The following is a 26,500-nucleotide window of genomic DNA, read 5'->3' as shown; positions in this document are numbered from 1 at the left end:
TGGAAGGTCTTCCCAAGTTCATGGACTGAAAGAATTAATATTGTGAAAATGCCCATCCTACCAAAAGCCATTTATAGAATCAATCCAATGCCAATAAAAATCCCCATGACATTCTTCAGGAATGAACAGAACTGGAAAAAACCATCCTAAGATTCATATGGAAGCACAAAAGACCTCGGATAGCCAAAACAACCCTGAGCACTAAGAGCAATGCAGGGGGGATTACTATACTAGATTTTAAGCTGTATTACAGAGCTATAGTCATAAAATGTTACTTTTCAGAAAATATTTTTTGAGTCAGTGCATATGTATCACAAGAAGCATGTATAAGAATATTTATATGAGGGCTGGGGATGTGGCTCAGTTGGTAGCAAGATCAAAGCCCTGGCCTCTAGCTCCAAAGCCTTAGCCCCATGTAAACCAGCTGCTCAGCCTTCTCTGACCCCACTTTTAGTCTAGTAGAATCCTATTTGTGTTTGGTTCAGTGAAATAACTGTGTGTGTGATGTGTATGATGTAACAAGCTTTTTTGTTTTTAGGGAGCTGAATTGTCTTAAAGGGTATACGCACTGCTTCATACAACTAGAATTTTAACTAGGAATTTGCTTTATCAAATACTAGTTATGTAATAAGTATTTTTCTAGCATGGTTCAAAAGTTGGTCAGAATAAACTAGCAAACTTTTTGTTGTACTAATACTTGAAAATAGCTGTATAATAGTTTTAAAGATTATTTTAACAGTTATGTATTGTGTGTGCATGCATGTGCATGTTTGTGCAGGCATGTGTGCTATGGTGTATGTTTGGAGGTCAGAGAACAACTTAATAGAAGTTGTTTCTCTCCTTCTACCATGTATGTGGGTGGGAGATTGAACCCCGGTCATCAGGCTTGATGGCAAGCACCTTTAACCATTGAGTCATCTTGCTAGCCCCTATATAATTCAAGTTTCAAAGCTCAGTTTATAGTAACAAAACACACCCTTCTTTATACCTGTTTTATTTAAATTTATGCAAGATTATTCATGTAATTTTGGTTTCCAAATAAGGCAGCCATTGCAGGTATGGCAGCATATGGTTTATTTGTTCTTGGCATGGGTCTCTGACTCATCTGTTCTTTCGTTTCAATGTTCTTGTGCTTACTTCACATTTCACAAAGACTTTCTCCTGGGTGGGGTGAAGCTGTAGATCATCCGTGCTCTCTGGGCAAAATGTCATTCTGATGAGAAAACAAACCAAAAACGGTGTTATGTTTTTAGATGGGACTTATGGAAGTGTTTTATTTATTTATTTTTCAATGCAATTTTTTTAGAAGAAGCATTTCATTACAGCTTTAACATACTCAATAATAATTTCCAGAGCAAAGATAGATCTCTTTCAAAAGTGGCTATAAAATTTTGAGGCTCACAGTTGAATATAGTTATACAATATTGAACTCAGTATAAACCCTGTAAGACATAAAATTGCATTTTTAACCTTTAAAAAGGACCTCCATTTCATTTTAAAATATAGTTTCTTACAGACTCATTGTTTTTGCTAATAACACTTAGATGTTGGCGCATGCGTCTCTCATCTGTATGTAGCTGATTATTACTAGTCATGGTTGGTTGCACTCAGATCCTTGGTACCTGTGTATGGATATAAAGTCATCAGGTAGATTTCAGTGGTAATGTTTATCACCTCTACTAATTAACATGATGTAAATTTTTATGCTTCCTCCTCAAATATAGCTCATTTTTTAAATTTGTTGAATTTTTTGTGTGTATATCACACAGAACATCCCAGACTATCTTATTCATCTATATACCCACTTCCCAGATGGCACCCTCCTATAGCCCCCCCATAGAGCCCTTTTACTCTGTCTTCCCTGCTACTGTCTGCTGTGTTGTCGGCACCCCAGCCGTTCTCCAGTACTTGTCCATCAGTGAATCTAGTCGGCCTATCTAGAGGTCTTTGTTTTAGGAAGTGTTTCATCTTTTATCAAATACTATTCAAGTTATATAGTGCATGCAATCTTTTTTTTTTTACATTAGATTCTTATGTTTGGAAATATTTTTATATTTTTTATAACTTCAGAGAATAACAAAATCCAAGTCAGTGAAAGTAATCCTCGTGAGGTTCTGCACTGAAACCCCAGGGGTAGGCTTCCTTTGTTTTCCCTTGTAAAGCTCTTCAAAGACTTGAGGCTGAGGGTTATTTCTCTCACCGGAATTGACTCCAAGGCAGACATCCACAGTTTCTCAACACTCCGAGCAGGCTTACTGCCCCAGCTTTTAGCCTTGCTGGTTCAGCCCTGAAGCACTGTCCTTCCTGTTGGTGCAGACACTGGTTGGCTAAGGGTATCTGAACAGCTTGTCTTCAGAAAACCAGCCACTTGATTGTTTTGACCATTAGCTTGACCTGGGGTTGCTGCTTTGTACTAACTTCAATTCTATCTATGTATCTATGTATCTCCCTATCATCTATCAGTCTATCTGTCCATCCATCTATGTATCTATCCATCCATCCATAAACTCCCCTATGTATATAAGTATCTATCTATCTGCCATCCATCCATCCATCCATCTACCCATATGTCCATCCATTTATCTATCTATCCATCTATCCACCCACCTACCCACCCATCCATCTGTTCATCTGTCTATCCATCCATCCATCCATCCATCCACCCAACCACCCACCCATCCATCTGTTCATCTGTCTATCCATCCATCCATCCATCCATCCACCCACCCATCTATCTGTTCATCTGTCTATCCATCCACCCACCCATCCACCCATCCATCCATCTGTTCATCTGTCCATCCATCCATCCATCCATCCATCCATCCATCCATCCATCATTTATCTATCTACCCAATCATCCATCCATTGATTTATCATTCATTCATTCATTCATTCATTCATCCTCTATCTATATGCCCTTTCCTCCCTCCTTTGGATTGTACCTAAGGTCATAAATAAGAAAATTCTGCAGTTGAAAAAATGATGTAATTTATGAATGCATTTTTATTTGGACGAGGATATCATGTAGCCCAGGTTGGCCTCAAACTCACTATGTAGCCAAAGATGGTCTTAAACTCTTGATTCCTCTTAAGTTCTGGCATGCACCACCAGATCTGGTTTATGTGGTACAGGGGATCAAACTTAGGGCTTCATGCATGTTAGGCAACATGAGCCACATCCCCAGCCTCACTGGTAGATTTTGAGAACATTTCTCTACATTTTACCAACCAAGTCTGTTACTTCTGTTTTTCTGTCTTTCTCTTCATCCCAATACACAACCTTGCTCGTCCATGATTGGGAGAAACTCACCTCCTCTGCAGCTGTGGGGCAAGTTACTTAACCTACATTTTCTTTTTTCCCTTGAGTTTAGCAGAGTGATTTAGAGTATATGGTTTCATGTTTGCCTCTTGACTCCGGCTTTTGGTTTGCCAAAGATACTAAACAGTGGTCTCTTGAGACATACATTGTGATTCCCATTTATTACTATGGAACTGGATTTCAGAAAGGTGGTTATTAATTGAGGCTGTGTAGGCCATGGGCAATGAAGTCAAAATTTGAGTTTAGGACTGGCCAACACAGAGTTCTGTTTGACTCTTCTGGCCAAGATGCTTGGGTCACTGCCTGTCTCCTGGGAATGCCTTTGGCTCCCTCAAAGCCTGCTGCATTCAGCCCCACTAGCAATAACCTGAGCTGCCTGTTTCTAGACATCCTGGACTATACAGTGCTGAGGTCTTACTATTCAAAGTCCACAGATAGCAGGAACAGTATCGTCTGGGTCCCCCCCCGGCTGGGGGTCTACTGAGGCAGGATCTGCCTTTTGACATCATCCCTAGATGATCTGTGTGTTCATTAACACTTGAGAAGCCCTGGGATGGAGCATACCATTTAGCAAAATTAATTGATCTCATTTTTCTAATTAGGACCTGGAGGTTCTTTTTGCCAAGAGCTGCAACTCTGACTTTTCCCACATGCAGGAGTATTTACATCTGGGAAACTACAAAGCTCATAGCCCCTGGGCCTCCAACCCTTTTATTCCCGTGTGTGTGTGTGTGTGTGTGTGTGTGTGTGTGTGTGTGTGTGTGTATTCACAATGGTGTGTTTGTGCATGTGGAACCCAGAGGATAACATCAGGTATTGTTCCTCCAGCACCATCCACCTTGTTATTTTGAGACAAGGTCTCTCACTAGCATGGAACTCTCCAAGTAGGCTAGGCTGGCCAGCCAGGTGTCCCAGGAAGCTTGTCCTTATCTCCCAGCACTGACATTGCAAGCGAATGCCACTACACCCAGCTTTTCTTGAGTTCTTGTGCTTCTAAAGCAAGCACTTTATTGACCGATCTATATCTCTCAAACCCCCTCCAGTCCTTTTAAGAATGTACTTTCTACAATCCAGAGGAAGGAGTTGATGCACCTGTACATTAATGCCTGGCGTTGCAATTCTGCTAGGTTAGACTAGGGAAAGTCAGATTAATGTGGCCAAGACTAATGGAGGAAGGAACCATTTAAAACAGTATACCAGCAACAAATGGGTAATGAATCAGGCCAAGGTAAGGCAAATCTGGGAGCAGACGTTCATTAGCTGTGGGACCTGTGTGAGTCACAGGCTGCTAATCTCCGCAGCCAGGGCTACATCAGAGTCGCTGGGAAGGACATTGAGAGATTAATGCCGGGAATACTTTGTTCAAAGCCCTCTGTGCCATGGGAGTGCTCTATGTCTTTTTCCTCTTCTGCTTCTTCAGTCTGTGAGGCAGGCTTTGGTGTAGGCAGCACAGTGGTTTCTTCCACCACCTTGCAGGGCAAGGCACACAGACTGTCATGGACAGCGGACAGTCACGTTAAGTGAGCAATTACTCTCTAGCTAAGAGAATGTGGGGAGGGCTGGTGCTCAGAAGCAGTGCTGCCCCAAAGGGCCAGAAACTCGAGGGAGAATAACTAAGGGTGTAGAGGGGGAAGCAGCTTAATTTTCTCAGTCTTATCACGTGGAGGTTGGTTGGAAGTTTGGGGTTTATGCTTTCAGTAATTGCCAGGATTTTGCATCCCAGGGAAATATAATCTCAGAGCAGTTGCATAAGGGACTGAGGCATAAATCTGCTGTGGGCTGGCTCCAGGCTGTGAAACCTGAGGCAGAGGGAGGCATGGAGTTCAGAGGTGAGCAGCTTACTGTTTTCCATCTTTCCTAAGCAAAGGAGGAAACAGGGCTCCCCCCTAAGGAAGGTGGGAGAACGGAGACAAGCTTCTCAAATACAGAGGGCAGAGCTAGGAAAAGGCCTTTGGAAGCATGGAATTGTCCTGCTATGGAGAATACAGAGCTATAGGAAAGTATGGTTGCCATGGCAAAGTGTGCTGAACATCCCTCTGCTAAGTCTGTAAGCACTGCTGCTGGACTTGGCTCTCTATCTTCACTCCCTACTCCCTCCCTGTCCCCTTTTTGTCCTCAGGGACTCCGAGACTGGGAGAGATAACACACCATTTGAAGTGGCATTTCTTAAGGAATGACATTGCTCTCAGTGAGATTCTTCAGGATTCTTGTTTAAAATTTTCATCCTAGGTCTCTTCCCAAGATCACAGCCACAAGCTGTGCAGGCGGGTCCGAGAACTCTGCATATCAATAAGCTTTCCAGGGAGTCTTTGGCATCCAAGGAAAGAGAGAGAGAGAGAGAGAGAGAGAGAGAGAGAGAGAGAGAGAGAGAGAGACAAAGAGAGAGCAGAGAGAGAGAGAGAGAGAGAGAGAGAGAGAGAGAGAGAGACCAAGAGAGACCGAGAGCTAGAGAGACACACAGAGAAAATGAGACAGAGAGACAAAGCGACGAAAGACACACAGAGACAGAGACAGAGGAACGGACAGAGAGAGACAGAAAGAGACCGATATACAGAGAACAAGAAAGAGGAAACAGGAGAGAGAAAGAGAGATTGGGTTTGGGATCTGTTGAGTCTTTCTGAGGGGGAGAGGGTCAGCAACAAAGCAGATCCCTTGCAGCTCCCAGCAGCACCTTCTCTGGAGAATTCCATCAGCATGCTGGGCTTTGGGAAGCCTCCAGGCTGCTGAGGCAGTTCTTAGACTCCAGAGGAGGTAGCTGACAGGCAGAGGCAGGAAGAGGCTGGATGGGCATCAGAAGCCCTGAGTGTCTTCCACTTTTGCCTCTTCAGACCGCCCCTTTCCTGTGATCCATCACTAGAGCACCGGGGTACCTACTTCCTGTGACTGATGGGAAGGCTGAGCTGGGAGGTTGCCTTGCACCTTAGGCACTGAGGAGGTATTAGGGTCAGCTGTCACCTTTGCTGTGTCTCTCCAGCTTTGACCCGGATAGTCTTCAAAACCAGGCCTGAGTAGTGGGGCACCACGCCCCACGGGATGATGGTCTGCACTGTGTTCCAGATGTTGGGCCACACTGCACTCTTTTCCCATTTGAATTTGATGACGATCAGTTCACCGATGTCCTTATCCAATGTGATAAGGAAAGAATAAGTTTTATTGCTGGTGATTCCTTCACCCCTTGAAGAAACAAAAGAAACTGGTTAATAGAGTTTAACTCAACTGTACAGCTGAGTGACACTGAGGCATCTTCAGATACCTAAGTGACTTTGGGATGTTTTTTGTTGTATTTCTCAGCGTTCAATAGACAATAGAGATGGCGCTAGGGCAGGTAGACAGCTGTCTCTCAAAGCTGACTGAGATTGTAAACCTGTGCCAAAAGGAACAGACAAGCTTCAAGTTTTATTTCTGGGCATGGTTTCCAGAACACCCTGGAAAGGTGTTTGGGGGCCTTCCTATGGATATCTGCTCACCCTACAACTTCTGCTTAGGTCTTTTTGCTGTGCTGCACACCTGGAGGACCTGCCTCTGGCTTCTGTCTCTGTTCACAGTGCATTAGCCCTATCACATGCAGAGACAGTGCTCACAGAGGGTCTCCCTTGAGCTTGGTGAGCCTGAGGAGGGATGTGAAGGACAGGGTTTAGACGATGTTCCATTGGCCAGGATGCTTAGGGCAGTTCTGATGGGAAGAGAAGAGTAGCAACTGCCTGACCCTTGAAATGTAGGAGTCCACCTGGAGCCCATGAGAGAAATAAGCACATCATGGCACTCACAGAGTGATGGGAATCTTCATTTCCTCCTTTGTTCCCAGCAGTGACATAGTGAAAGTGGGCTCCACTGGCTTCTCAATTTGGTTGATGAACTGGATCTTGAACTGGTAATGGTAAACTAGAGACGGGAGGGGAGGGAAGGAGAGGGAAGGGAGAGGAAGAGAAAGAGAGAGAAGGGAAGAGAAAGGGAGGGGGAGAGTTAGAGAAGATAAGCAGGATGTTTTTGGAGACATCTTGAACTCATTATGTAATCAAAGATGACTTTGAATTTCTGATTCTTCTGTTCCACCTCCTGAGAGCTGGAATCACAGACCTGCCTATCATACCTGGTTTATGCAGTGCTAGGGATTGATCCCAGGGCTTGTACATGCTAGGCAAGTACTCTATTAACTGAGTGACATTTTTAAGTGAGGCAGGATCTTGCTGTGAAGCCCAGGCTGAACTCAAACTTATAATCTTCCTGTCTCAGCTTCCTTAGTACTGGGATTATAGGCATATACTCCCGTACCCAACTATTTATACAGAAATTTCAAATTTAAAATCCCATATTTTTAAAAATTTAAAGATGTAGAGGAAACTGTTTAGATGGGATAGATCTCAAAATATTAACGATGTTCCCCCTCCTACCCCGAGAGGTGGGATTGTGAATGTGATTGATTGTTTTTTTCTTCCTTCTTCTCTGCATGTCCTAATATCTACATGGGACTCATGTCGTATTTACAACAGTAATGGTAAAGCCTGGGGCTATAGCTCTTAATAGATATAGTATGTGGGAGGCCTTGGGTCCCATTCCCAGTACACAAAAGGAAAACCAAAAAGGTAAGTATTGTCTGTCAAAAGATGACAGAACCCTGGGCTACAAAGATAGCTCAATGGTTAAGAGTGAATTCTACTACTACATAGAGGACCAGGGTCCAATTCCCTCACTCACGTTGGGCAACTCACAACCACCTGCACCTCCAGCTCCAGGGGATCTAATGCCCTCTTCTGGTTTCCTGGGGTACCTGTGCTCATGTGTTCATACCCACACACAAACACGCAATTAAAAAATAAAATAATCTCTTTTTTAAAAGACATTTTTAAAGCAATTTCACTCTGATGAAAAAAAATGCAAGGCCCATGGCATTTGAACATTTCCCATATAGTATAAGACCAAAATGCATAAAACAGATGCTTAGAAGTTGGGATATTCTCAAACATCCTAGCCATGCTGACCCTGGAGAGAGCAGAGAGGTGGGGTTGCTGCTTCTCTACTACAGCTGTGCTTCCTACAATAAGTATTTTAATCAGAGTCTTATTGGAAAAAGAGGGAGCTTTTCAAAATATTTAAAAAGCAATTACAAGAATTTGAAGCTGCAGTGCCTGGCCTTGGAAGACCTGGAGTGAGGTTGGGAGGCTGTCTCTCAAGAGACCTGCCACACGCTGCCTTGTCTTGTGGGCTTCGCTATGCATCTTCGTTCCCTAAGTGCGGTCTTGTGAAGCTTGTCACTGCTAGAATTTCCACAAGAGCACAGGCCTCACAAGACATACAAGGAATGCTTAGTGGGATCTTTGTTGAAGAGCCACAAAGATGTGCACTGCATTAAAGACCCCATTGTAGCTAGGAGAATAAGGCACTTCTGCAGGGATGAACATTCCATGTCCTTTTGGGGATGAATGTTCCATGTCCCTGGATTGGACACGTGCTTTTGTTTCTTCTTTTCCTAAGTGATGGATGGGAGGAGATGGGTCTCCATGCAGGAGACGCTGCAGTTTCAGGATTCTGGGGACAGTTCCTTAGTAAGACCTAATGGCCAAGGTCCCTTGAACTTGCACAGCCTGTGAGGGGGAGCTGGCTGGCCCCAGAAATGTGGGACTCATGCAGGAGGCAGGCATGCAAAGATGGGAAACTAAGTGTGGTGGCACACGGCTGTAATCCTGGAACCTGGAAGGCTGAGGCAAGAGGATCATCATCAAGGCCTGGGCTACAAAAAGCCAAAAATATGAACTTAAAATATAAAATAAAATAATAAAAAAGGTATGTTGGGACTGGAGAAATGGCTCAGCAGTTTAGAGTACTGGCTGCTCTTGTAGAGGGCCAATGGTTCAGTTCCTAGCACACACATGTGGTTCACAAGTCCGTAACTCGAGGTCCAGAGGATCTGACATCCTCTTCTGGCTTCTGTTAGCACTGCATGTGGCATACAGCCAAAACACTTACACTAATAAAATACAAATAAATAAATAATTAATTAAAAGAGAAAGGTGTATGTGCTGTGAGGTGGCCGAGTCACTCCCCGGGAGCTCACAGCAGACCTGGTTGAGGAGGGCCAAGCCTCCTCTGTGACCTTGAGATACCTGTGTTCATAGGAGCATCCTCGAAGATCCTGAGTCCACACAGGGACTCTGCACTGCTGCCCCATTAACACAGTCACCTTTTTGGAGGAATCTTGAAGTAAGGTTTGTTCTTCTAACATGAAAAGACTTTGGGTGACTTTGAGTGACATGAAAGGATAAAGATCTAGCTTAGCAGTGAGAAAGCTTGTCTGGTATGTGCAAGGCTCTGGGTTCCATCCATAACTGAAAACTAATTATTTGTCCTTATTTGGATTTGTATAAATATTTTTATTTTAAAAAAGAATTTATCATTTATTGCCCCTCCCTCAAATGTTAGAATTCCAAAGATTAAGGACAAAAGTGTGGCCGTCTGCTCAGTTTACCTTATGATGTATTTAATTAGGATACTAGGAAATTATTTGGGCAAAGAAATGACCCCGTGACTTCAAAGAATCCAGCCAAGCACAAGCCTGTGTTCTGGCAGAAGAAACAATTTAGGGTCTGAAAGATGAAAGGCCTGGAAAAGTCCGCTGACCACGCGCAGATCAGGCGGCTCCCTCCAGATCAGAAACAGGGAGAGTCCCTCCACGAGGAAAACTCCCGAATTCTCATTCCCCATGGACTCTCCCAGTGCTGTTTATTAAAAACAAACAAACAAAAAATGAAACTTCTCTTTCACACAATGGCCACGGTGAACTCGAGGTCATAGAATTAATGTAAGGAGACTGTTTCTTTTCTTATCTGGTTTTCTCTGTGAACATTCTTGGCTCATGGAGGTTTCATGACTGAAAACATCTCAGAGTCTGGGAGGCTGGTGACTGTTAGTAGTCAGGAGTGTGAGTCACTCTGTGACTGGATCAGAAACTTTAAGGCTGTGAGGAATAAAGGCTAGCTTAGATCAAAAGCAGTGCTTGACCACTCACTAACCATGTGGCCTCTCCGAATCTTAAGGTATTTATAAGACATTTCAGCACACTTCATCCCACAAATTTCAGTATTCTTCCTCTCCCTCTCTCCTTCCCTCTCCACCTTTTCTCTCTTGGTCACTATGGTAAGCCCAACATGATGCCTGGACAGAGTGCCCCCAGCTCTGTAAGTACCACTCTCCCCTGCACTCCGTTACTGCATCTGACTGCTCTGAGGGTTAACCCCACACTTGCTAAGCAGGGCTTAATATCATTTCCTTTCCATCCCTTAAAAACAGCCTCCCACTGGAGTGTTACCCCCACCCCAGGTGGAAAGTGAGGGATAAACTGCCTCCATTCGCTGGGCAGCCTTTCCCAATACTCTCCTGCCAAGGCTGCACTCCGCAGTGTTTATTTGAGTTGTGGCTTGGGCTTGTAGAAAATAGATCCTTTGATGGTTTTATCAATGATCTTGGGAGCCAGGGGATGAGGGCCAAGATAGTGAAGCTATAATCAGGAGGCGATATTTATCTTGCTCCAACAGACCATACAGATTATACAGCATAATTAGATACCCTTAAAAAATATGGATCATGGCTTCTCTGCAAACCAGGACTGGGTGAATCTATTCTTTCAAGGTTCTACACATAGTCGTCAAAATGCTGGTGGTGGCCAGGGCCCACATCAGAGATGACTGTGACCATGGCAGCTGGAAAATGGGTGGTTATGTGACCTGGATTAAAGGTGTCATACCAGCACCATTAACAGAACTTTCTGCAATGACAGGAACATTTATTTCTGTGCTGTCTGACATAGAAATCATGTATTTGAGCCCTTGAAAAGGGCCTAGTACAAGGCACAGCATCTTGGTTTTCTTTGATGTATTTAAACCAGGGTCAGCGAGATGGCTCAGCAGGTAAAGGCACTTGCCACCAAGTCTGACAATGTTCAATCCTCAGAATCCATATAGTAGAAGGAGAGAACTGATTCCTCTAAGTTGTCCTTTGACCTCTACAAGTGCCCCACCCCCACATTCACATAAATAAATAAGAAATAAATAAATGTAATATTGTTAAAAGAGTGTTTAAATTGGGATTTAAACAGCCACATAAGGTTAGCAGAAGGCATTCATTTGAAAACAGTATTATATTGATTGCAGTGTTCCTACAGGTCAGTCTCACAAGGTGCCATCTCTGGCCTCCTCAGGGCAGCCTGATGTGATGTGCTGTTCCTCATGGTGAGGGGCACTAGCTTGGGCACATGAGGACTTTGCTTACTGGAAGGACCGAGGAGGAACTGGTACACTGGGAGCAGGGCTAGAGAGGTTTGGGGTATACCTCAGCTGTCCACTAGAACTCACAAGGGCTGGGGGTTGCTCTCTTGCCAGTTCCAGGCAGTCCTGGCGAGTTCCCTCCACATCACTGGCAGTGTGATACCGTCCTTATTAGATGTCCCTGGAGCAAGATGATTAGCTGAAATAAAGAGAAGCAACTGTCCTTAAGGGACTTCCTGTCTGCTGGGCTGCACCAAGCCCCTTGAGGTTAGCTCTGCCAGTAGACAAGGATGCCGGGGCCAGTCACTGGCGGGTGAGACAATGCTGTTTTAAGGTGACATTAACAAGAAAGGATCCTTGTGAATACTCAGCAGTGAGTGCTGGTTGGTTCCTGCAATTTAGCCCGGTCTACTCCTCTTCATCCCTGGCTTCCTTCTCTTTATACTTGTGTCCTGCCCCACCTCCAAGCTGCCTGGAAACCCCAGCACAGCAGCTTAGCGGGAGCTCCTGAGCCTGTCAGACAGGACACTCACCTCTGAAGGGGGCTTGGGCTCTGGTGATGAGGAAGAGCCTCCTGTTTTTGCCCGAGTGCTCCCTGCGGATGTTGTAGCCCAGCGTGTTGCAGTGACCCTTCTTGCAGCTCAGGCACAGGCCCTGGCTGAAGCGGTCCATGTCACTGCACTGGTAGCCTGTGCTCTGTAGATCTTTGTGTTGCAAAGAGTCGATGAAAAGGTGTACCGAGCGCTCATGGGCACATTTGATGGTCTGTGTGATGGCTGGAACATAGGGTGAGAAGGCCATTAGCACCCTGAGCTCCAAGTATCCCCAATGCAAAGACTCCCGTAATCAGTCCATGGCAGATTAGTGGCAGCCTGCTGTGTGTGTATGGGGGCAGGATTGCTGAGTCAACAGGGGGATGTGAGAACTGATGAAAGCTAAAGAAATTCGATCTCTATGGGTCATCTAGTAAGGCAAAATTCCCTGCGAGGGCACCTTTCTGTGACGGTGTGGCTTAGGAGGCGTTTTTGTAAGTGCCCCACTCTACTAGGAAAAGGGCAAAATGTTTAAGAAAGTAAGATGGAGACTCTCATTTCAGAGACCTTCCTCTCATGGTCAAAAAAGGCCCCAGTCTCCGAGTCTGCAGGGCGAGTTAGCTGATTGGGCCATGGGGACTGCCTTTCTTCTCATCAAAGCCAGGCCAGCTAGGCACTCCTAGGGCATACAAATACTAAATGTCAGGGCCTCTCCCACAATGCTTAACATGTACCCCCAGCAGCTATTGCAGACCTCAGTGACAGGCGTGGCACCAACTGGGACATAGGATTGAGAAGGGTACATGCAACGTGGTGTGGTAGCAAATGCCTTTAATCCCAGCATTTAGGAGGCAGAGGCAGGCAGATCTTTGTGAGACAAAGGTCTATACAGTAAGTTCCAGGCCAGCTGTGGCTATAGGAAGACCCTGTCTCAAAAAACAAAACAAAACAAACACCATGGAAGGGTACACCAGGTCTGGGCCCTAACACCCCAAGGCAAAATTTTTCCTTATTTTTGCTTATTAATTTTTAAGTGGGTCAGCGAGATGGTTCGGTGAGTAAAGATGCTTGTTGCCTGAAGGTCTGAGTTTGATTCCTGTGGCTTATATAGTGGAAGGAGAGAATGAACTCTTTAAAAATAAAAAAGATTTATTTATTTTTATTTTATGGGTATGAGTGTTTTGCCTGCATGCATATAAGTGCACCTGTGTCATGCAATGTCCACAGAGGCCAGAACAGGGTGTTGGAGCCCTTGGAACTGGAGTTAAGGACCTCCTTATGTCAGTGTTAGGAACTGAACCTGGGTCGTCTGCAGCAGCAGCCAGTGCTCTTAACCATTGAGCCATCTCTCCAGTCCTGGGAACCAGCTCTTATAAATTGTTCTTTGACCTCCACATGCACACAACATACATACACAACAAATAAAATGTAATAAGATTTAAATCATGAATATATATGTATGTACATATGTATATGTGTGTATACATGTGTGCATGTGTGCCACATCTCGAGTGTCACGGTCAGAAGACAACTTTCAGAAGTTTGTTTTCTCCTTTCTCCTTTATGTGGGTTCTGGGAATCAAACTCATGTCATCAAGCTTTGTGTAGCAAGCCTCTCTACCCACGGAGCCATCTTGCTGCCTCAAATGTTTGCTTTTGAGACGAGATATCATGTAGTTCAGACTGACCTTGAATTCAAGATCCCCCTGTCTTGGCATCTCAAGTGTGAGATTACAGGTATTCACCCCCATGCCTGGTTTTATGTGGTGCTGGGGATGAAACCCAGGGTTTCCTGTATGCTCTTCAAGTTTTCTACCAACTAAGCTAAATACCCAGCTCCTCCATTGTGAAATAGGACCTTTTAAAGACACCTTCCAAATTGTAACCTAATCTATAGCAAATTATTCTCAAGGAATGTGGAGGAACAACCGTAAGACATGGAAAATACCTAAAATGAAAAGGTCAGGAACAGGCGGTGTTGCCCAAAGCCACCCGAGGGCTTTAACTATAAATGCAGTATTAGTCATCTCGGATCTTGGCTGAGTATCTGTTGGGAGGTAGGCTTGTGCAGCTTGCTGTCCACTCAAGCTTTCCCTGTACCTTCCCAGCAGTGCCTGTGATAAATGAGAAAACAGCCTCAAAGATTCACAGGCTCAGGGACTCGCCCAGTTGGCGGGGGTGAGGGTGGAGAGCTGTTATCAAGCTGCCTTCTGTACAGGTGTGGCTTGGGGAATGCCCCCAAATGGGAGCACCATAAACACAGGGGTGAAGGACACGGGGCTCCCTTGCCTCCAGTTAGGTGATCTGGATGCTCACAGTTGATTGTGTCATTTTACAGTTTAGCATAGAAGAGAAAATGCAGCGACCGGTCCAAGCTGTGCTTACCAGGAAAGGGGTGACCAAACACCATCCAGGAGTCTGTGCTGAGTTTTGTAGGGAGGGGAGTGTAGATCTGGGTGGAGGTTAAGTGAGTCCGCTGGGAGGGATGGTGACCCTGGGGAGATGTAAAGGGAGATAGGGGGAAATGCCCAGAAGGCACTCAGGCGTGGGCAGAGGCTGGGAGTCCAGCCAACCTGAGATGAAGCATGAGGCGTGTGAAGGTCTTTCTGATACTGGAGAGGTGAGAGCAGTGATGTAATCCTCAGTGTGCTCAGCTTTGGCTTTGGATGATAGGGGTGGGAAGTGATATGTGGGATAGGGGTCTCCAGCTGCCTTAGAGTAGCATGTTCTCACAGGGTGATGTCCTACAACCACAGTAAATCTGGAATGCCTGCAGTTTCCACATGCCTGGCAAACGTGGTTGCTGCTTGCATGCATGTGCCCTAATCTTGTGTAGGTTATCAGCATGCATACTAATGTCTACTTGGGGGTTTGATAGAGAAGAAGTGGGATCATAACCCAGATACTGTCACATCCAGTTCTTCCCTGTGGTGGGGGATGTAAGTTGGATGAACTTTTCTTGGGGGAATCTTAGTCATACCCTGCAGTGTAGGCTGATGCAGCCTCCTGGGTGTGAGCAAAGAGTTAATCCCACTCCTGTAAGACCAAAGACGGAGAAGCCAAGGCCTGGGCTGGGGAGACTGCTCAGCTGGTAAAGTACTTGCCATATAAGCACAAGGACCCGAGCTCAGTCCTCAGAAGTTACATGCAAAAGCCAAGTGTGGTGGTGTGCATGTAATCCCAAGTGTTAGGGAGGCAGAGACAAGTAGATCCTTGGGGTTCCCCGAGCAGCCACCCTAGCTAAATCAGTAAGCCCCAGGCCAGTGAGAGACACTGTCTCAAAAAACAAGATGGGTAACTTCTGATAAACAACACCTGAGGTTGTCTTCTAACTTCTACATACATGCGCACACATGCACACTCACCTGTGTACACTCACTGTCGCACACACAGGCACACCTGTACACATACAAACATGCATACACATGTACACACATGAAGCCAAGGTGAATTACATGCATCCTTCTGTGGCTCTGGATAGTAGAAGTCTGTGGTGGTAGAAACTTCCAGAGAGGGGACAACCAGTAGGCCCAGGGCTCAGCTTTCACAAGGACCCGTGTCTGGGGAGCAGCTTTCCTTGGGAACTCTGGGCAGGGGTGGGAAGTTATGTCTCTTGATGGCACTCCTCTGCCTGGTCCCCAAGGCCCTCTGACCTGTCATGGGGAGCAGCTGCCTGGGGACCACCAGTCCTTCTAAGACTCCTTGGAGACCCCATCTGGGGCCCTAGCCTTGGCAAGCTCTTTCTTGGGTGTAACAGTTGGAGAATGCTGCCCCAGGGAAGTATGTGGGAATCAGGCTGTGACCTCTCCCTTCTTACCGTTTAAGCCATGCTCTGCAATGTGTTTGTAGAGCTCCAGGAAGTGGCAGCCTGGCTGGAAGGAGCCCCCGTTGGGGTAGAAGTCGTAGTGGGCGATGGGCTGTTTGATGCCTACACTCAGGCCCATGTGTTCCCGGGTAAAGGTGTGAATGGCATCCACAAAAATAGCATCATCCGGAGAAAGACGGTCGCTAGGGGAAGTTCCCTCGAACATAGGGCCTGCTGGGTCCAACCCTGATGGGAAACCGAGGGCGAGGTTAGATGGAGCATGGGGAGGACAGCAGCTCCTTAGCGTTTGATTCAACTACTCATTCACAAGCTACCAGGAAGGAGAGAAACCTAGGGCAGAGTCCCTCCCTAGAAGCCCTTACTGTAACCTCTTTGCAGTAAAACCACAGTAATTCATGGTGCTGAAAATTAGACCCAGGATGGCCATTATTCTCAGGGAAAAGAGATTTGCAGAGAGAATCAGGTGGTAATAATCAGGCTATGAGTGAATGCTTGATTTATTTAGGCAAATCAATTTTAAGTACCTCCAAAGCTACTTTCCACAGCATCTGTTTGCACAAAAAAGAAGCAACCCAAGGTTCTCATTACATGCAGCTCTTACTTCTCTGTCAAAGGGAATTTGTTTGCCTGTATTGCCAGTAAGCTCCCTGAACAAGCCAGCTTTCCTCCCACAGTCATGTCACCTCATGGGACTGACTGTCCAGATTGCCTAATGATGTCACATTTCTGGGGTGAAGATGTGAATAAGGGCTCGGATGTGCTTGTATGAGACAAGTGCAATTCTTGGCTGACTGCTTCTGGAGAGGCTATGTATGTCCCAGGGGCTCTCCTCCTCTACCTTCTTGAAGGACCCTTTGGTGGGGGTCTGAGCCCTGGAGATGGGGAGGAACTGCTTGTGGGCCTTGAGGGCACCTGCTTTCCAGCCCGGTGCAGGCTTGGTGTGACCTGTGTTCCTTTCTTTAGGCTGACAGAAGAGGAAACAGGGTAAGGAATGTCTCCTGTGAGGGTGGCCTGGCAGGTGATGACCATATGTTACAGCTATACCAGCCAGAATGGGGATGGGGAGGGCTCAGGTCTCAAGCCACCTCACTTTATGGAATTCTTTTTGCTTTTTCCATTTTTCACATGTATATGTGTGGTGTGCATGCATGTGTGTATATTCCAAAGTTTGCACGTGTGTGGGTACATCTGTGTGTGGGTGTGAGTGTATGTGTGTACATGTGCATGTGGAGGCCTGAGGTTATGTCAGGAATCATCCACCTTATTCACTGAGGCAGGCTCTTTCAATCAGAGCTCACTGATATGGCTAGCCTTGATAACCAGCTTGTTCCGGGGATTCCTTGTCTCTGCCTTTTAAAGCTGGAATTACGGCATTTATGTGGACTCTGGAGTTCCCAACAAATTCTAGTCCTCAAGCTTGCTGGGTAAGCACTTTGACCACCAAGCCATCTCCCCAGGCCCACTGTGGAATTCTGACCTAGTCTCTGGCAATGACCCTTACTGAGGTGGAGACCAGAAAATCAAACTCTAAATAAGAGTTAGAGGCCAGCCTGGACTAACATGAGACATGGTCTCAGGCAGACAGACAGACACACTACAAGAGATCCTTGCTATGAGGTGTACAGAAGACCCCTTTTGGTTGCATTTGGCACAAGTATGAGAGGTATTCACTGCAGGAAGGGCCATAGGAACCTAGCCTGTCGTTTGCCTCGTGTTCTCATGAACAGCCACAATTCCTGGCAGAGGTCGTGTTTGGAAGTGCTCCCCATCTTCCCCTGAACTCTATCAGGAGAGTGGTGGTGATGAGCCTGGGAAAGCAGGTGTGCCATCACCATCACCTGTGCAGGCAGCTGTGGCGCTTATGTTTGGGCAGTCAGTCAAGGTTACCTGTGATTCTTCCAATCTTGTGTTTGCTACCCATGGAGCTGCCTGCAAATCCTGAGACATGGGCTCCCAAACTATATCCAACCAGGTGAACCTTGCTGGGAGAAAATTGCATGGATTCCTGTAAGACAGTCATGAGGGTCATGGGAGGAAGTGGTGAACTTTCTATGGGGCTGCTTCTTCAGGGCACCCACCCATACTTGGCAATACCCGCGGAAATATTTTATTGATTGGGAAACTGATGTGTCAACTCATTGACTCTGTCCTCAAATGATGGGAGTTGGGGAGGGGGGATGGTCCTGTCTCTGGGACATCCTGGTTGAAGCTGCTTCCTGCCTTCCTGTCTTCACTGCATCCTCAGTGTACTGTAGACGTGGTCCAGTTGTGTGGGTGACGGTTTCTGAGTATGTTTAGAGTCCTTAGGACAGTGGATGAGGTACAATTATCTTAGGTCACACTGGGGTGTCCAAACTGTGACCCATGGGTTTCAAGAGCAAACATACATTTATTTTGTATGATATTGTGATAGGATATTGTTTATGAAGTTTAAGCTGAAGAATGTGTAACTGAGTTAAAATTGCAAGAAAATCTCATGTTGTCTTTTAAAAAATGTTTTAAAGTTATTAATACATCGCGTGTGTGTGTGTGTGGGGGGGGGTGTGTCTAGGCCAGAGAACAACCTGAGGAGTGAGTTCTTTCCAACCGTGTGGGTCTTGGGAATTGAAATCAGGTCCTCAGGCTTTGTGACAAGCACCTGTACCTGCTGCTGAGCCATCTCACTAGCCCTTTGTAATGTTTTACTATTGTTGTCGTCGTCTTTGTTTATTTATTTATTTATTTATTGATTGATTGATTGAGACAGGGTCTCCCTGTAGTCTCAGCTGGTCTGGAACTTGCTATGTAAACCATGCTGGACTTGATCTCACAGAGATCCGCCTGTCTCTGGTGCTGGGATTAAAGGCAGGCACCACCATGCCCGGCCCTCTCATAATGTTTCATTAAGTTTATGATTCTGTATTGGGCCCCATTCATGGCTACCAGGGATGCGTGAGATTTTTGTGAGCAGTGAGTTGGATGCCTGCACCTGGGATGATGGAGGCTGTGCATATAGGAATGGTGACTGAGGAGCAGGAAGAAGAGGGCTCTACAAAGTAGGGGTCATGGGACGCCTGGCATCTGGCTGTGAGCTGAGCATTGGGGTCTTCTGGGATGGAAGGATCTCTTGGAGACCAGCCTACCTCCTACACCGTCAAAGGGACAGGTGGGGTGGACTTACCTCCAGCCATAGGAGAAGAGTGGCCACCTCCTGGCCCACAATGCGGGTGTTGCGGACAGCAACAGCATAGTGGTGGTAAGCCAGGGAGATCCAGTCCACCAGCCCTACGTTCACAGGCTGGGCCTGCCGGGATTTCAGTGCGGCCACCATCTTCCAGATCCAGTTTTCGAGGAAGCCATCCACCTGAGGGTGGCCACAGGCTGTCAGCCTCATCAGGAGGGGATGGGGATGCCCACCCTAACTTCTGCTGTCCTTGAGCTAGCACCCCTCTCCTTTCTCAGTCTTGAGGACAATACTACATCCTTCTCTCTAACAGAAAGAGCCTGACCTGGGGTTTCTCAGCCAACTGCTGTGGACATTAAGGCTTGGAGAGCTCTTGTCCAGCTGTCCCTGTGTGTTGCTCAACCCATCCCTGACTTCAGCCCCATCTCCAGTCCCAGATTTAAAAACACAGTGTCTCCAGATCTTGCCATATGTTCCCCACCTGAGAGTCACTGTCTGAACTTTTCCTCACAGTGGAACTTTCTGAGCCCTAAAACAATGGAAAAGTGTGTGAAAATCAGACTTTCTCCAAAGTCAGATCCTCCAGGCCTACGGTACCACAGCATCTGCTCTGCCCTCTGTTCTCTTTGGAGGGATGACCTGGAGACCTGTGTGTATGTGCCTTGGATGAGAAACTGGGCCGGAAACACCCACTGCATTCCTAGAGCAAAGTGCTTGTGCCGTGCCTTGGAAGCTATGCAGAGTTCAGGAAGGAGAAAGGTGGGGAGTCGCGTGGTCACAGCTAGGTCTATTCCATACAGAAGGAACAGCCCATTTGGAGACATGAAAGGGCAGGGATGTCTGGGGACCAGAGAAATTGGGAGAGTTGAAGGTCAAATTGCAAGAAAAGGGACAGGGCCTCAGCTTGATGTGTCCATTAAAGAAATGTTTACCATGAGTTAAATATTCCAGCTGAGCCACATTGCACACACTGTTTAACTCCCTTGCCTCATCAGCAGGGTGGGGATAGCAATGCCCTCCTTCCAGGCAGGCTGTGAAGATGAAGCCAGTGTGCAGTGGATGCAAAGTGCTTAGAACCACAGCGAGGGTGCAGGACAGCTGCCCTCCCTCCAGCTTTTGGTGCTATCCACACTAGTGTCTGTAGTGTTAATGCTGGTGGTATACTCCCTCCAGCTTTTGGTGCTATCCACACTAGTGTCTGTAGTGTTAATGCTGGTGGTATACTCCCACCAGGTGGGATTTCAAGAACAAGAGCACATTTTGGTTACAGGAACCCATCAGCATCATGAGTTTAGAGACAAGACCCATTCCGTTAACAAACATTTTGGAGAAGCTGTAAATGTGGTCCATTAGACAAGAATAGGACAGGACCTTTCCAGCCAAGGAGCTCCCAGCCTAGCAGCTCAGAGAAATTAAATGAGAAAGCCCAGCAGAAAGCTGACCTGCAGGGTGCTAGGCATGGAAACTCTAGGGACATGTGCCTCCCCCTGAGGGAGGGCTGAGCTGCTGCAGGGAAGGCCTGGAGGAAGATATAATTGAGACTATGTCCTACAGGAAAAGAGGGAGCTAACCCAGAGAAGGGGATGAGGAAAGGGGTTTTAGCTAGAGGACAGAGGGCATGGGGCTAAGGCCCAGTGGGGAGAGGTATTATGGGCATATGGATGCAGCTGCAGCAGCTGTGGGTGACTGGAATGGGATATGTGAGGTGGGAGGCAGAGAAGGGCCAGGAGGGGTAATAGAGTAGATGGATGAGGCAGTTTGTTCATTCTTTAGAGAGGATTAGATAGGGGTTTCAAGAATATTTTTTGAGTCTGGGGGTATAGGCTTAGTCAGTGGAGTGCATGCATGAAGCGCTGGGTTTGATCCCCAGCACTGTATACACTACACATGATGGTGCACATCCAGCACTTGGAGGTTGTACTGGACAGCTTCAGTTGTCAACTTGACACTCCTGGGTAGAGGGAACCTCAAATGAGGAATTTCCTCCATTGGATGGGCCTATGGCCATGTCTATGAAGAATTTTCTCAATTGTTGAGTGATGTGAGAGGGCTCAGCCCCCTGTGGGTGGCACCACCTGTGGGCAGGTGGTCCTGTATTATATAAGAAAGCAAGCTGAGCATGGGCCAGGGGAGCAAGCCAGTAAGCAGCACTCCTCCATGGTCTGTGCTCTAAGTTCCTGCCCTGAATTCCTGCATTGGCTTCCCTCAGTGATGAACTGTGATCTGGGAGATGTAGGATAAAATAAACCTTTTCTCCCTCAGTTGGCTTTGGTCAGTGTTTTTATCACAGCAATAGAAAGCAAACTAGAACAGAGGTAGAGGCAGGAGGAACAGAAGTTCAAGGTCATTCTTGGCTACATCCTTGGCTAGCGCCTCAAAAAATAACTTTCAAAGACCAAAAAAAGAAAAAAAAAACTGTTTGGGGTGTGGTGTATTTGGTAAAGTATTTGCCTTGCAATCTCAGGATCTGAATTCTATCCCCAGAACCCACATAAAATGTTAGGTGTGGGACCAGAGAGATGGCTCAGTGGGTAAAGGCACTTGGCACCAAGCCTGACAACCTGAATTTGATCCTGAGGATCCACATGATGGAAGGAGAGAACTGAATTCAGTGAGCTGTCCTCTAATCTCTATGGTTCACGTGAACATGCATACACCCCAAAACAAACAAACAAGCAATTTAAAAAGTTGCTTTGGCTGGAGAGATGGCTCAGTGCTTAAGAGCACTGGCTGCTCTTGCAGAGAACCTGGTTCAGTTCCCAGCACCACTTATAGCTCTAGCTCCAGGGGATCTGACACCCTCTCCTGGCCTCTGAGGGCACCTGCACTCACATGGACGTAGCTGCACATAGACATACGCACATAATTTAAAGTAAATCTTTAGGGGCTGGGGAGATGGCTCAGTGGTTAAGAGCACTGGTTGCTCTTGCAGAGGACCTGGGTTTGATTCCCAGCACCCATAATAGTGACTAACAACCATCTGTAACTCCAGTTCCAGACTGGAGTTACAGTTGGATCCAGGGGATCCAATGCCCTTTTCTGACCTCTGTGGGCACTGCATGACACAGGTGCACTTACATACATGCAGGCAATACACTCATACACATAAAATTTTTAAAAAAATCTTTTAAAACAAATCTTTAGAATGTTAGGTGTGGTGTGCATGCTGGGGGAGCTGAGACAGGAGGATCTTTGGGGCTCCCTGGTGATGAGGTCCAGGGCATGAGAGACCCTGTCTCAAAGCAAGTGGACAGCATTCCTGAGGATGACGCCTAAGCTTGTCCTCTGGCCTTCACACACACATACATACCTGCATAGCTACAAACACACATACACATAAAACAATTCCAACTCATGAAAGAGATGCTAGAATTTCCAGAAGGTTCAAACTGTGACCTGAACAGGTCATGAGCAGGCTGTGGCCCGGGGCCCAGGCTTCTTAGAGATCTGTCCTCAAGGTTTGACTTCACTCATCACTATCCTTTGATAGAGAGCAATAGGAGGATTTTTTTTTTTTTTTTTGGTCACAGAAAGGCTGTACTTTTTGTGAGAGGCCATACTTCTCAGCCCTTTCCACCCAGTTGTGCCCAGTGAATAAAACTGTTGATATTTCCCAGACGCTTCTGGGAGGCTAACCTCAAAAAACTCTCTTTCATACCCACAGCCATTGAATTGTGCATTTCAAACAGATGTAAGAGAATTTTAAATAAATTAAAAAAAAACAAAAACGCTTCACTTCTTGACGTCATTCTGCACAGCTTTTATTACACTGTGCTGCCTGGAATAGGGATGTGATGGTTAGTGCTCCAGCTACTATTTTCGATTGTGAGGCTGAGGACCACAGTTTAAGAAAGCAAAGCAACAGACAGCCTGGAGGAGCTGGAACCTTAAAGTGTCACTGACCAAAGTTCCTCAGCTAGTTTGGATTACACCTGGACTTGTTTGAAGTGAAAACCATGGCATGTTTTATTTGAATCACTGTTTCTCTCAGCTGCAGACCTGCTTCTGGCCCCTTGTGAAACATGGATTGAGGCTGGAGCCTGCAGGGGTTGCACCCCTTAGGGTCTGTGTGACCTCTGATCCACATCTTTTTTTTTTTTTTTTTTTTTCGTTTTGAGATAGGGTCTCCCTGTAGCCTCAGCTAGCCTGGCACTCACTATGTAGACCAGGCTGGCCTCGATTTTACAGAAATCTACCTGCCTCGCCCCTCCACCCCCAAAAGCTGGTACTAAAGGTGTGCGCCACCATAACCCGCTGATCTGAATCTTTTTGACACATGGAGCTAACTACATTTTCTCTGCCCTGCTTCTCCTGGAATTGAGAGAGCCAGAAAGCGCTTTACCGACGCCATGCATGGGGCTAACACCAGCAGGCTCTCTCTTTATTCAAATCCAGCACACTACGAGGAACGATGGCTCAAAGGCAAAGACTATAGCACAGCGGCAACATTTCCTACCGACCACCCGTGGATGATCATGACCAGCGGCTGGGAGGCATTGAAGCCGCACTCCTGCAGCGTGTCTGGACGATGGAGCCTGAGCTGACAGCCCAGACGGTCACTTCCGTCTTTGAGGAGCAGCAATCTGGTCTGTGCGTCCTGCAACCGTTTCCTGGTTTCAGCCGCTCCACCGCGTCTCCTAAATGGCTCTGGAATAGGAAGGCAGGGTTAATTTGGCATCTGATCCACCCTTCTGTCCCAGGGGGCATCCACACACGGTTTGGAGCTGCAGCTAGTGGTGCTGAGAGGTGCTGGGGACCAGCGTGAACCACAGCTTTGGAGAGCCCAGCAGGATTCACAGTAGGATGGTGAGATGATGTGAGGAGACTCAAGAGGTCTACACACAAGCTAAGGGGCCTGACTCCATCCTGTCATCATGGTGACTGGCCAGCAACACACTAGAGGACTGACTGGAAGGTCTTAGAAGTGTGAGGCCACTGGGACTGAGGCCTGCAGACAGAAAGCTTCACCCTAAATCGCACAGCTAGTAAGAATCAGAGTCAAGATTCAAACCCAGGGGCTGGAGAGATGGCTCAGGGGTTAAGAGCACTGGCTGCTATTGCAGAGGGCGTCAGTTTGGTTTCTAGCACCTACATGGTAGCTAACAACTGTCAGTAACTCCAGCTCCAGGAGGATCCAGCAATGTCTTCTGACCTCTTTGGGCACTGCAGGACATGGGTGCACTTACATACATGCAGGCAATACACTCATACACATAAAAATAAAAATAATAAAATATTTTTTAAAAAAGTTAAAAAAATCAAACCCAGGTCTGCCCCCAGTGCTAGGGAGACAGTGGACAGAGTGTCTCAGTGAATGGCACTATGAGACCTCACGTCACCCCTCAAAGCCCATCCCGTTCCCACTGTAGGCATGGTATGTGGTCATAGCCTCCAAAGGGCAAGATCAAATGGGGCAGAGTAGGGTGGGAAGGGGCTCAGTGGGGCCATGGATTCCTCTCAATGTGCGGGTTGCTTGGTGAGGGCTGTTCAGATGCTGGGTTGATGACGAGGTTGTGTGTGTTTGGGATGGAGAGTAGGACCTTCCAGCTGAGGGAATAGCAAGAGAGATGGCTCTGAGGCGTGAGTACTCGTGGCCAAATGACTTAGGGAAAGGCTGGGGAGGCCAGAGCATGCAGGCCCTGGAGGCCAAAGACTTTGGATCTTATGCTCCTATGAAGGCTAGAGATAGCTGGTAAAGTGCTTGTCTTACAAACATGAGGCCTGAGTTCAAGCCTTAGCACCCACATAAAAAGCCAGGAATGGTGATGTGTGCTTGTAATCCCAGGGTGTCTTAGTTTCATTTCTGTTGCTGTGATGAAATATCCTGACAGAAAGCAATTTGGGGGAGAGAAGTTTACTTGGCTTACAGCTCCATTTGGGAGAGTCAAGATAGGATCTTGAAGCACATCACAGCCACAGTCAAGAGTGGAGAGAAATCAGTGCCCTGCATGCCTAGTGCTCAGCTTGCTTTCTCTGCTCCCCTGCAGTCCAGGGCCCACACCAGGAAATGGTGCTGCCCACATCAGGCTGGGTGTACATCAGGCTGGGGGTGACCGCATCAGAGTGGGTCTTCCCACATCAGGCTGGGGGTGCCCACATCAGACTGGGTCTTCCCACATCAGGCTGGGGGTGCCCACATCAGGCTGGGTGTACATCAGGCTGGGGGTGCCCGCATCAGAGTGGGTCTTCCCACATCAGGCTGGGGGTGCCCGCATCAGAGTGGGTCTTCCCACATCAGGCTGGGGGTGCCCACATCAGACTGGGTCTTCTCATATCAACAAGGCAATCAGGACAAGCCTCCACAGACACTCCCACAAGCCCACCTGATCCAGACAATCCTTCAGTGAAACTCTTCCCAGGTGATTTTCTTTCAAGTCCACAAAATGGACCATCACACAGGTTGACCTCTGACCCCCTCAGTCACACACGAATACACACACAGACACAGACACACACATACACCCCACATACATATACAAAAAAAAAGAAAAAGAAAAGAAAAAAGAAAATGGGCATAAAAATAGTAGGTAACTCCTGGGGCTGTTACAGGCTTAAATAAGATTTGTTGAGCGCTTGCTCACAACAATGCTGCATACACTTAGTGCCTAGGTAAGGGTGTGTTGTGAAAGTAAGTGCAGATCAGAGGCCCTGGCACCTGGCACTTTTCATCTGTGAAATCTTTTCTTTCTGTGAAAATCTACCCCAGCTTCCCTCAAAGGGCCAATTCTGTCTTATGTATATTGACTCTGGATTTAGCTCTGAGAACAGGCTCTGCCCCCCACCCCCGCCGCAGTGCCCAGGGCCTCCTGGCTATGCAGGAGATGATAGATGATGGGAAGGAGCTGTCAGATAGAAAGGCCATGTGGCTGAGCCTATAGCTCTCTGTGTCTGCCGTCTGCCTTCCCGGGCTTTCCTGTGCATCTGAGGAAGAATGTGCAGATAGAACACACAGACGTGCGCCTGTTCATTCTGTCACCCTCTCAACCAGCGCTTCTTAGGTTCTTAGGACCTGCTGATGCTGAGGCTGGGCTGGGTGGGAGCTGGAGGCAGGTGAAAAAGTGATCAGTGCATGTGGCTGTCCTAAGGGCTACAGTGGAGATGCTTCTAGGAGAGGCTGGGGAGGTGTTCAGAGAAGACAGGCCTGGCGAAACCTAGGGTAGAAGTTTCTTTTCGTTCTTTAAGTTCAATGTCTTTCTCCTTTTTATATTTTACTTTTATTTTTAATTATATACATAATTATAATTATAAATATACATACATATATATGTATGTCTGCACGTGAGTGCAGGTACCCAGAAACCAGAAGCATTGGATCCCCCCAGGAACTGGAGTTACAAGCAGTTGTGAGCAGCCTGACATGGTTACTGGGAATTGAACTTGAGTTACTCTGGAAGAGCAGTGC

The 26,500-nt window shown here is 46.8% G+C and overlaps 1 protein-coding gene across 1 annotated transcript in view; it reads right to left on the bottom strand.

Moving 5' to 3' along the window:
* Nucleotides 1-977: 977 nt before the first annotated feature.
* Nucleotides 978-26,500, bottom strand: part of Lipc (lipase C, hepatic type) — a 138,105-nt gene continuing 112,582 nt past the window's right edge. The window contains 9 exon segments of the mRNA XM_017799087.2: nucleotides 978-1,125; nucleotides 1,128-1,213; nucleotides 6,274-6,492; nucleotides 7,086-7,200; nucleotides 12,110-12,352; nucleotides 15,927-16,160; nucleotides 17,823-17,940; nucleotides 19,096-19,278; nucleotides 23,555-23,745. Coding sequence (XP_017654576.2) covers nucleotides 1,004-1,125; nucleotides 1,128-1,213; nucleotides 6,274-6,492; nucleotides 7,086-7,200; nucleotides 12,110-12,352; nucleotides 15,927-16,160; nucleotides 17,823-17,940; nucleotides 19,096-19,278; nucleotides 23,555-23,745 — 1,511 coding nt within the window. The 3' untranslated portion in view covers nucleotides 978-1,003.

This window comes from Nannospalax galili, unplaced genomic scaffold (genome assembly GCF_000622305.1).
Source record: "Nannospalax galili isolate Female #2095 unplaced genomic scaffold, S.galili_v1.0 scaffold117, whole genome shotgun sequence".
Classification (NCBI taxonomy): domain Eukaryota; kingdom Metazoa; phylum Chordata; class Mammalia; order Rodentia; family Spalacidae; genus Nannospalax; species Nannospalax galili.
Note: the sequence above shows the minus strand (reverse complement) of the source record. Positions and strands in the feature narration are given on the sequence as shown.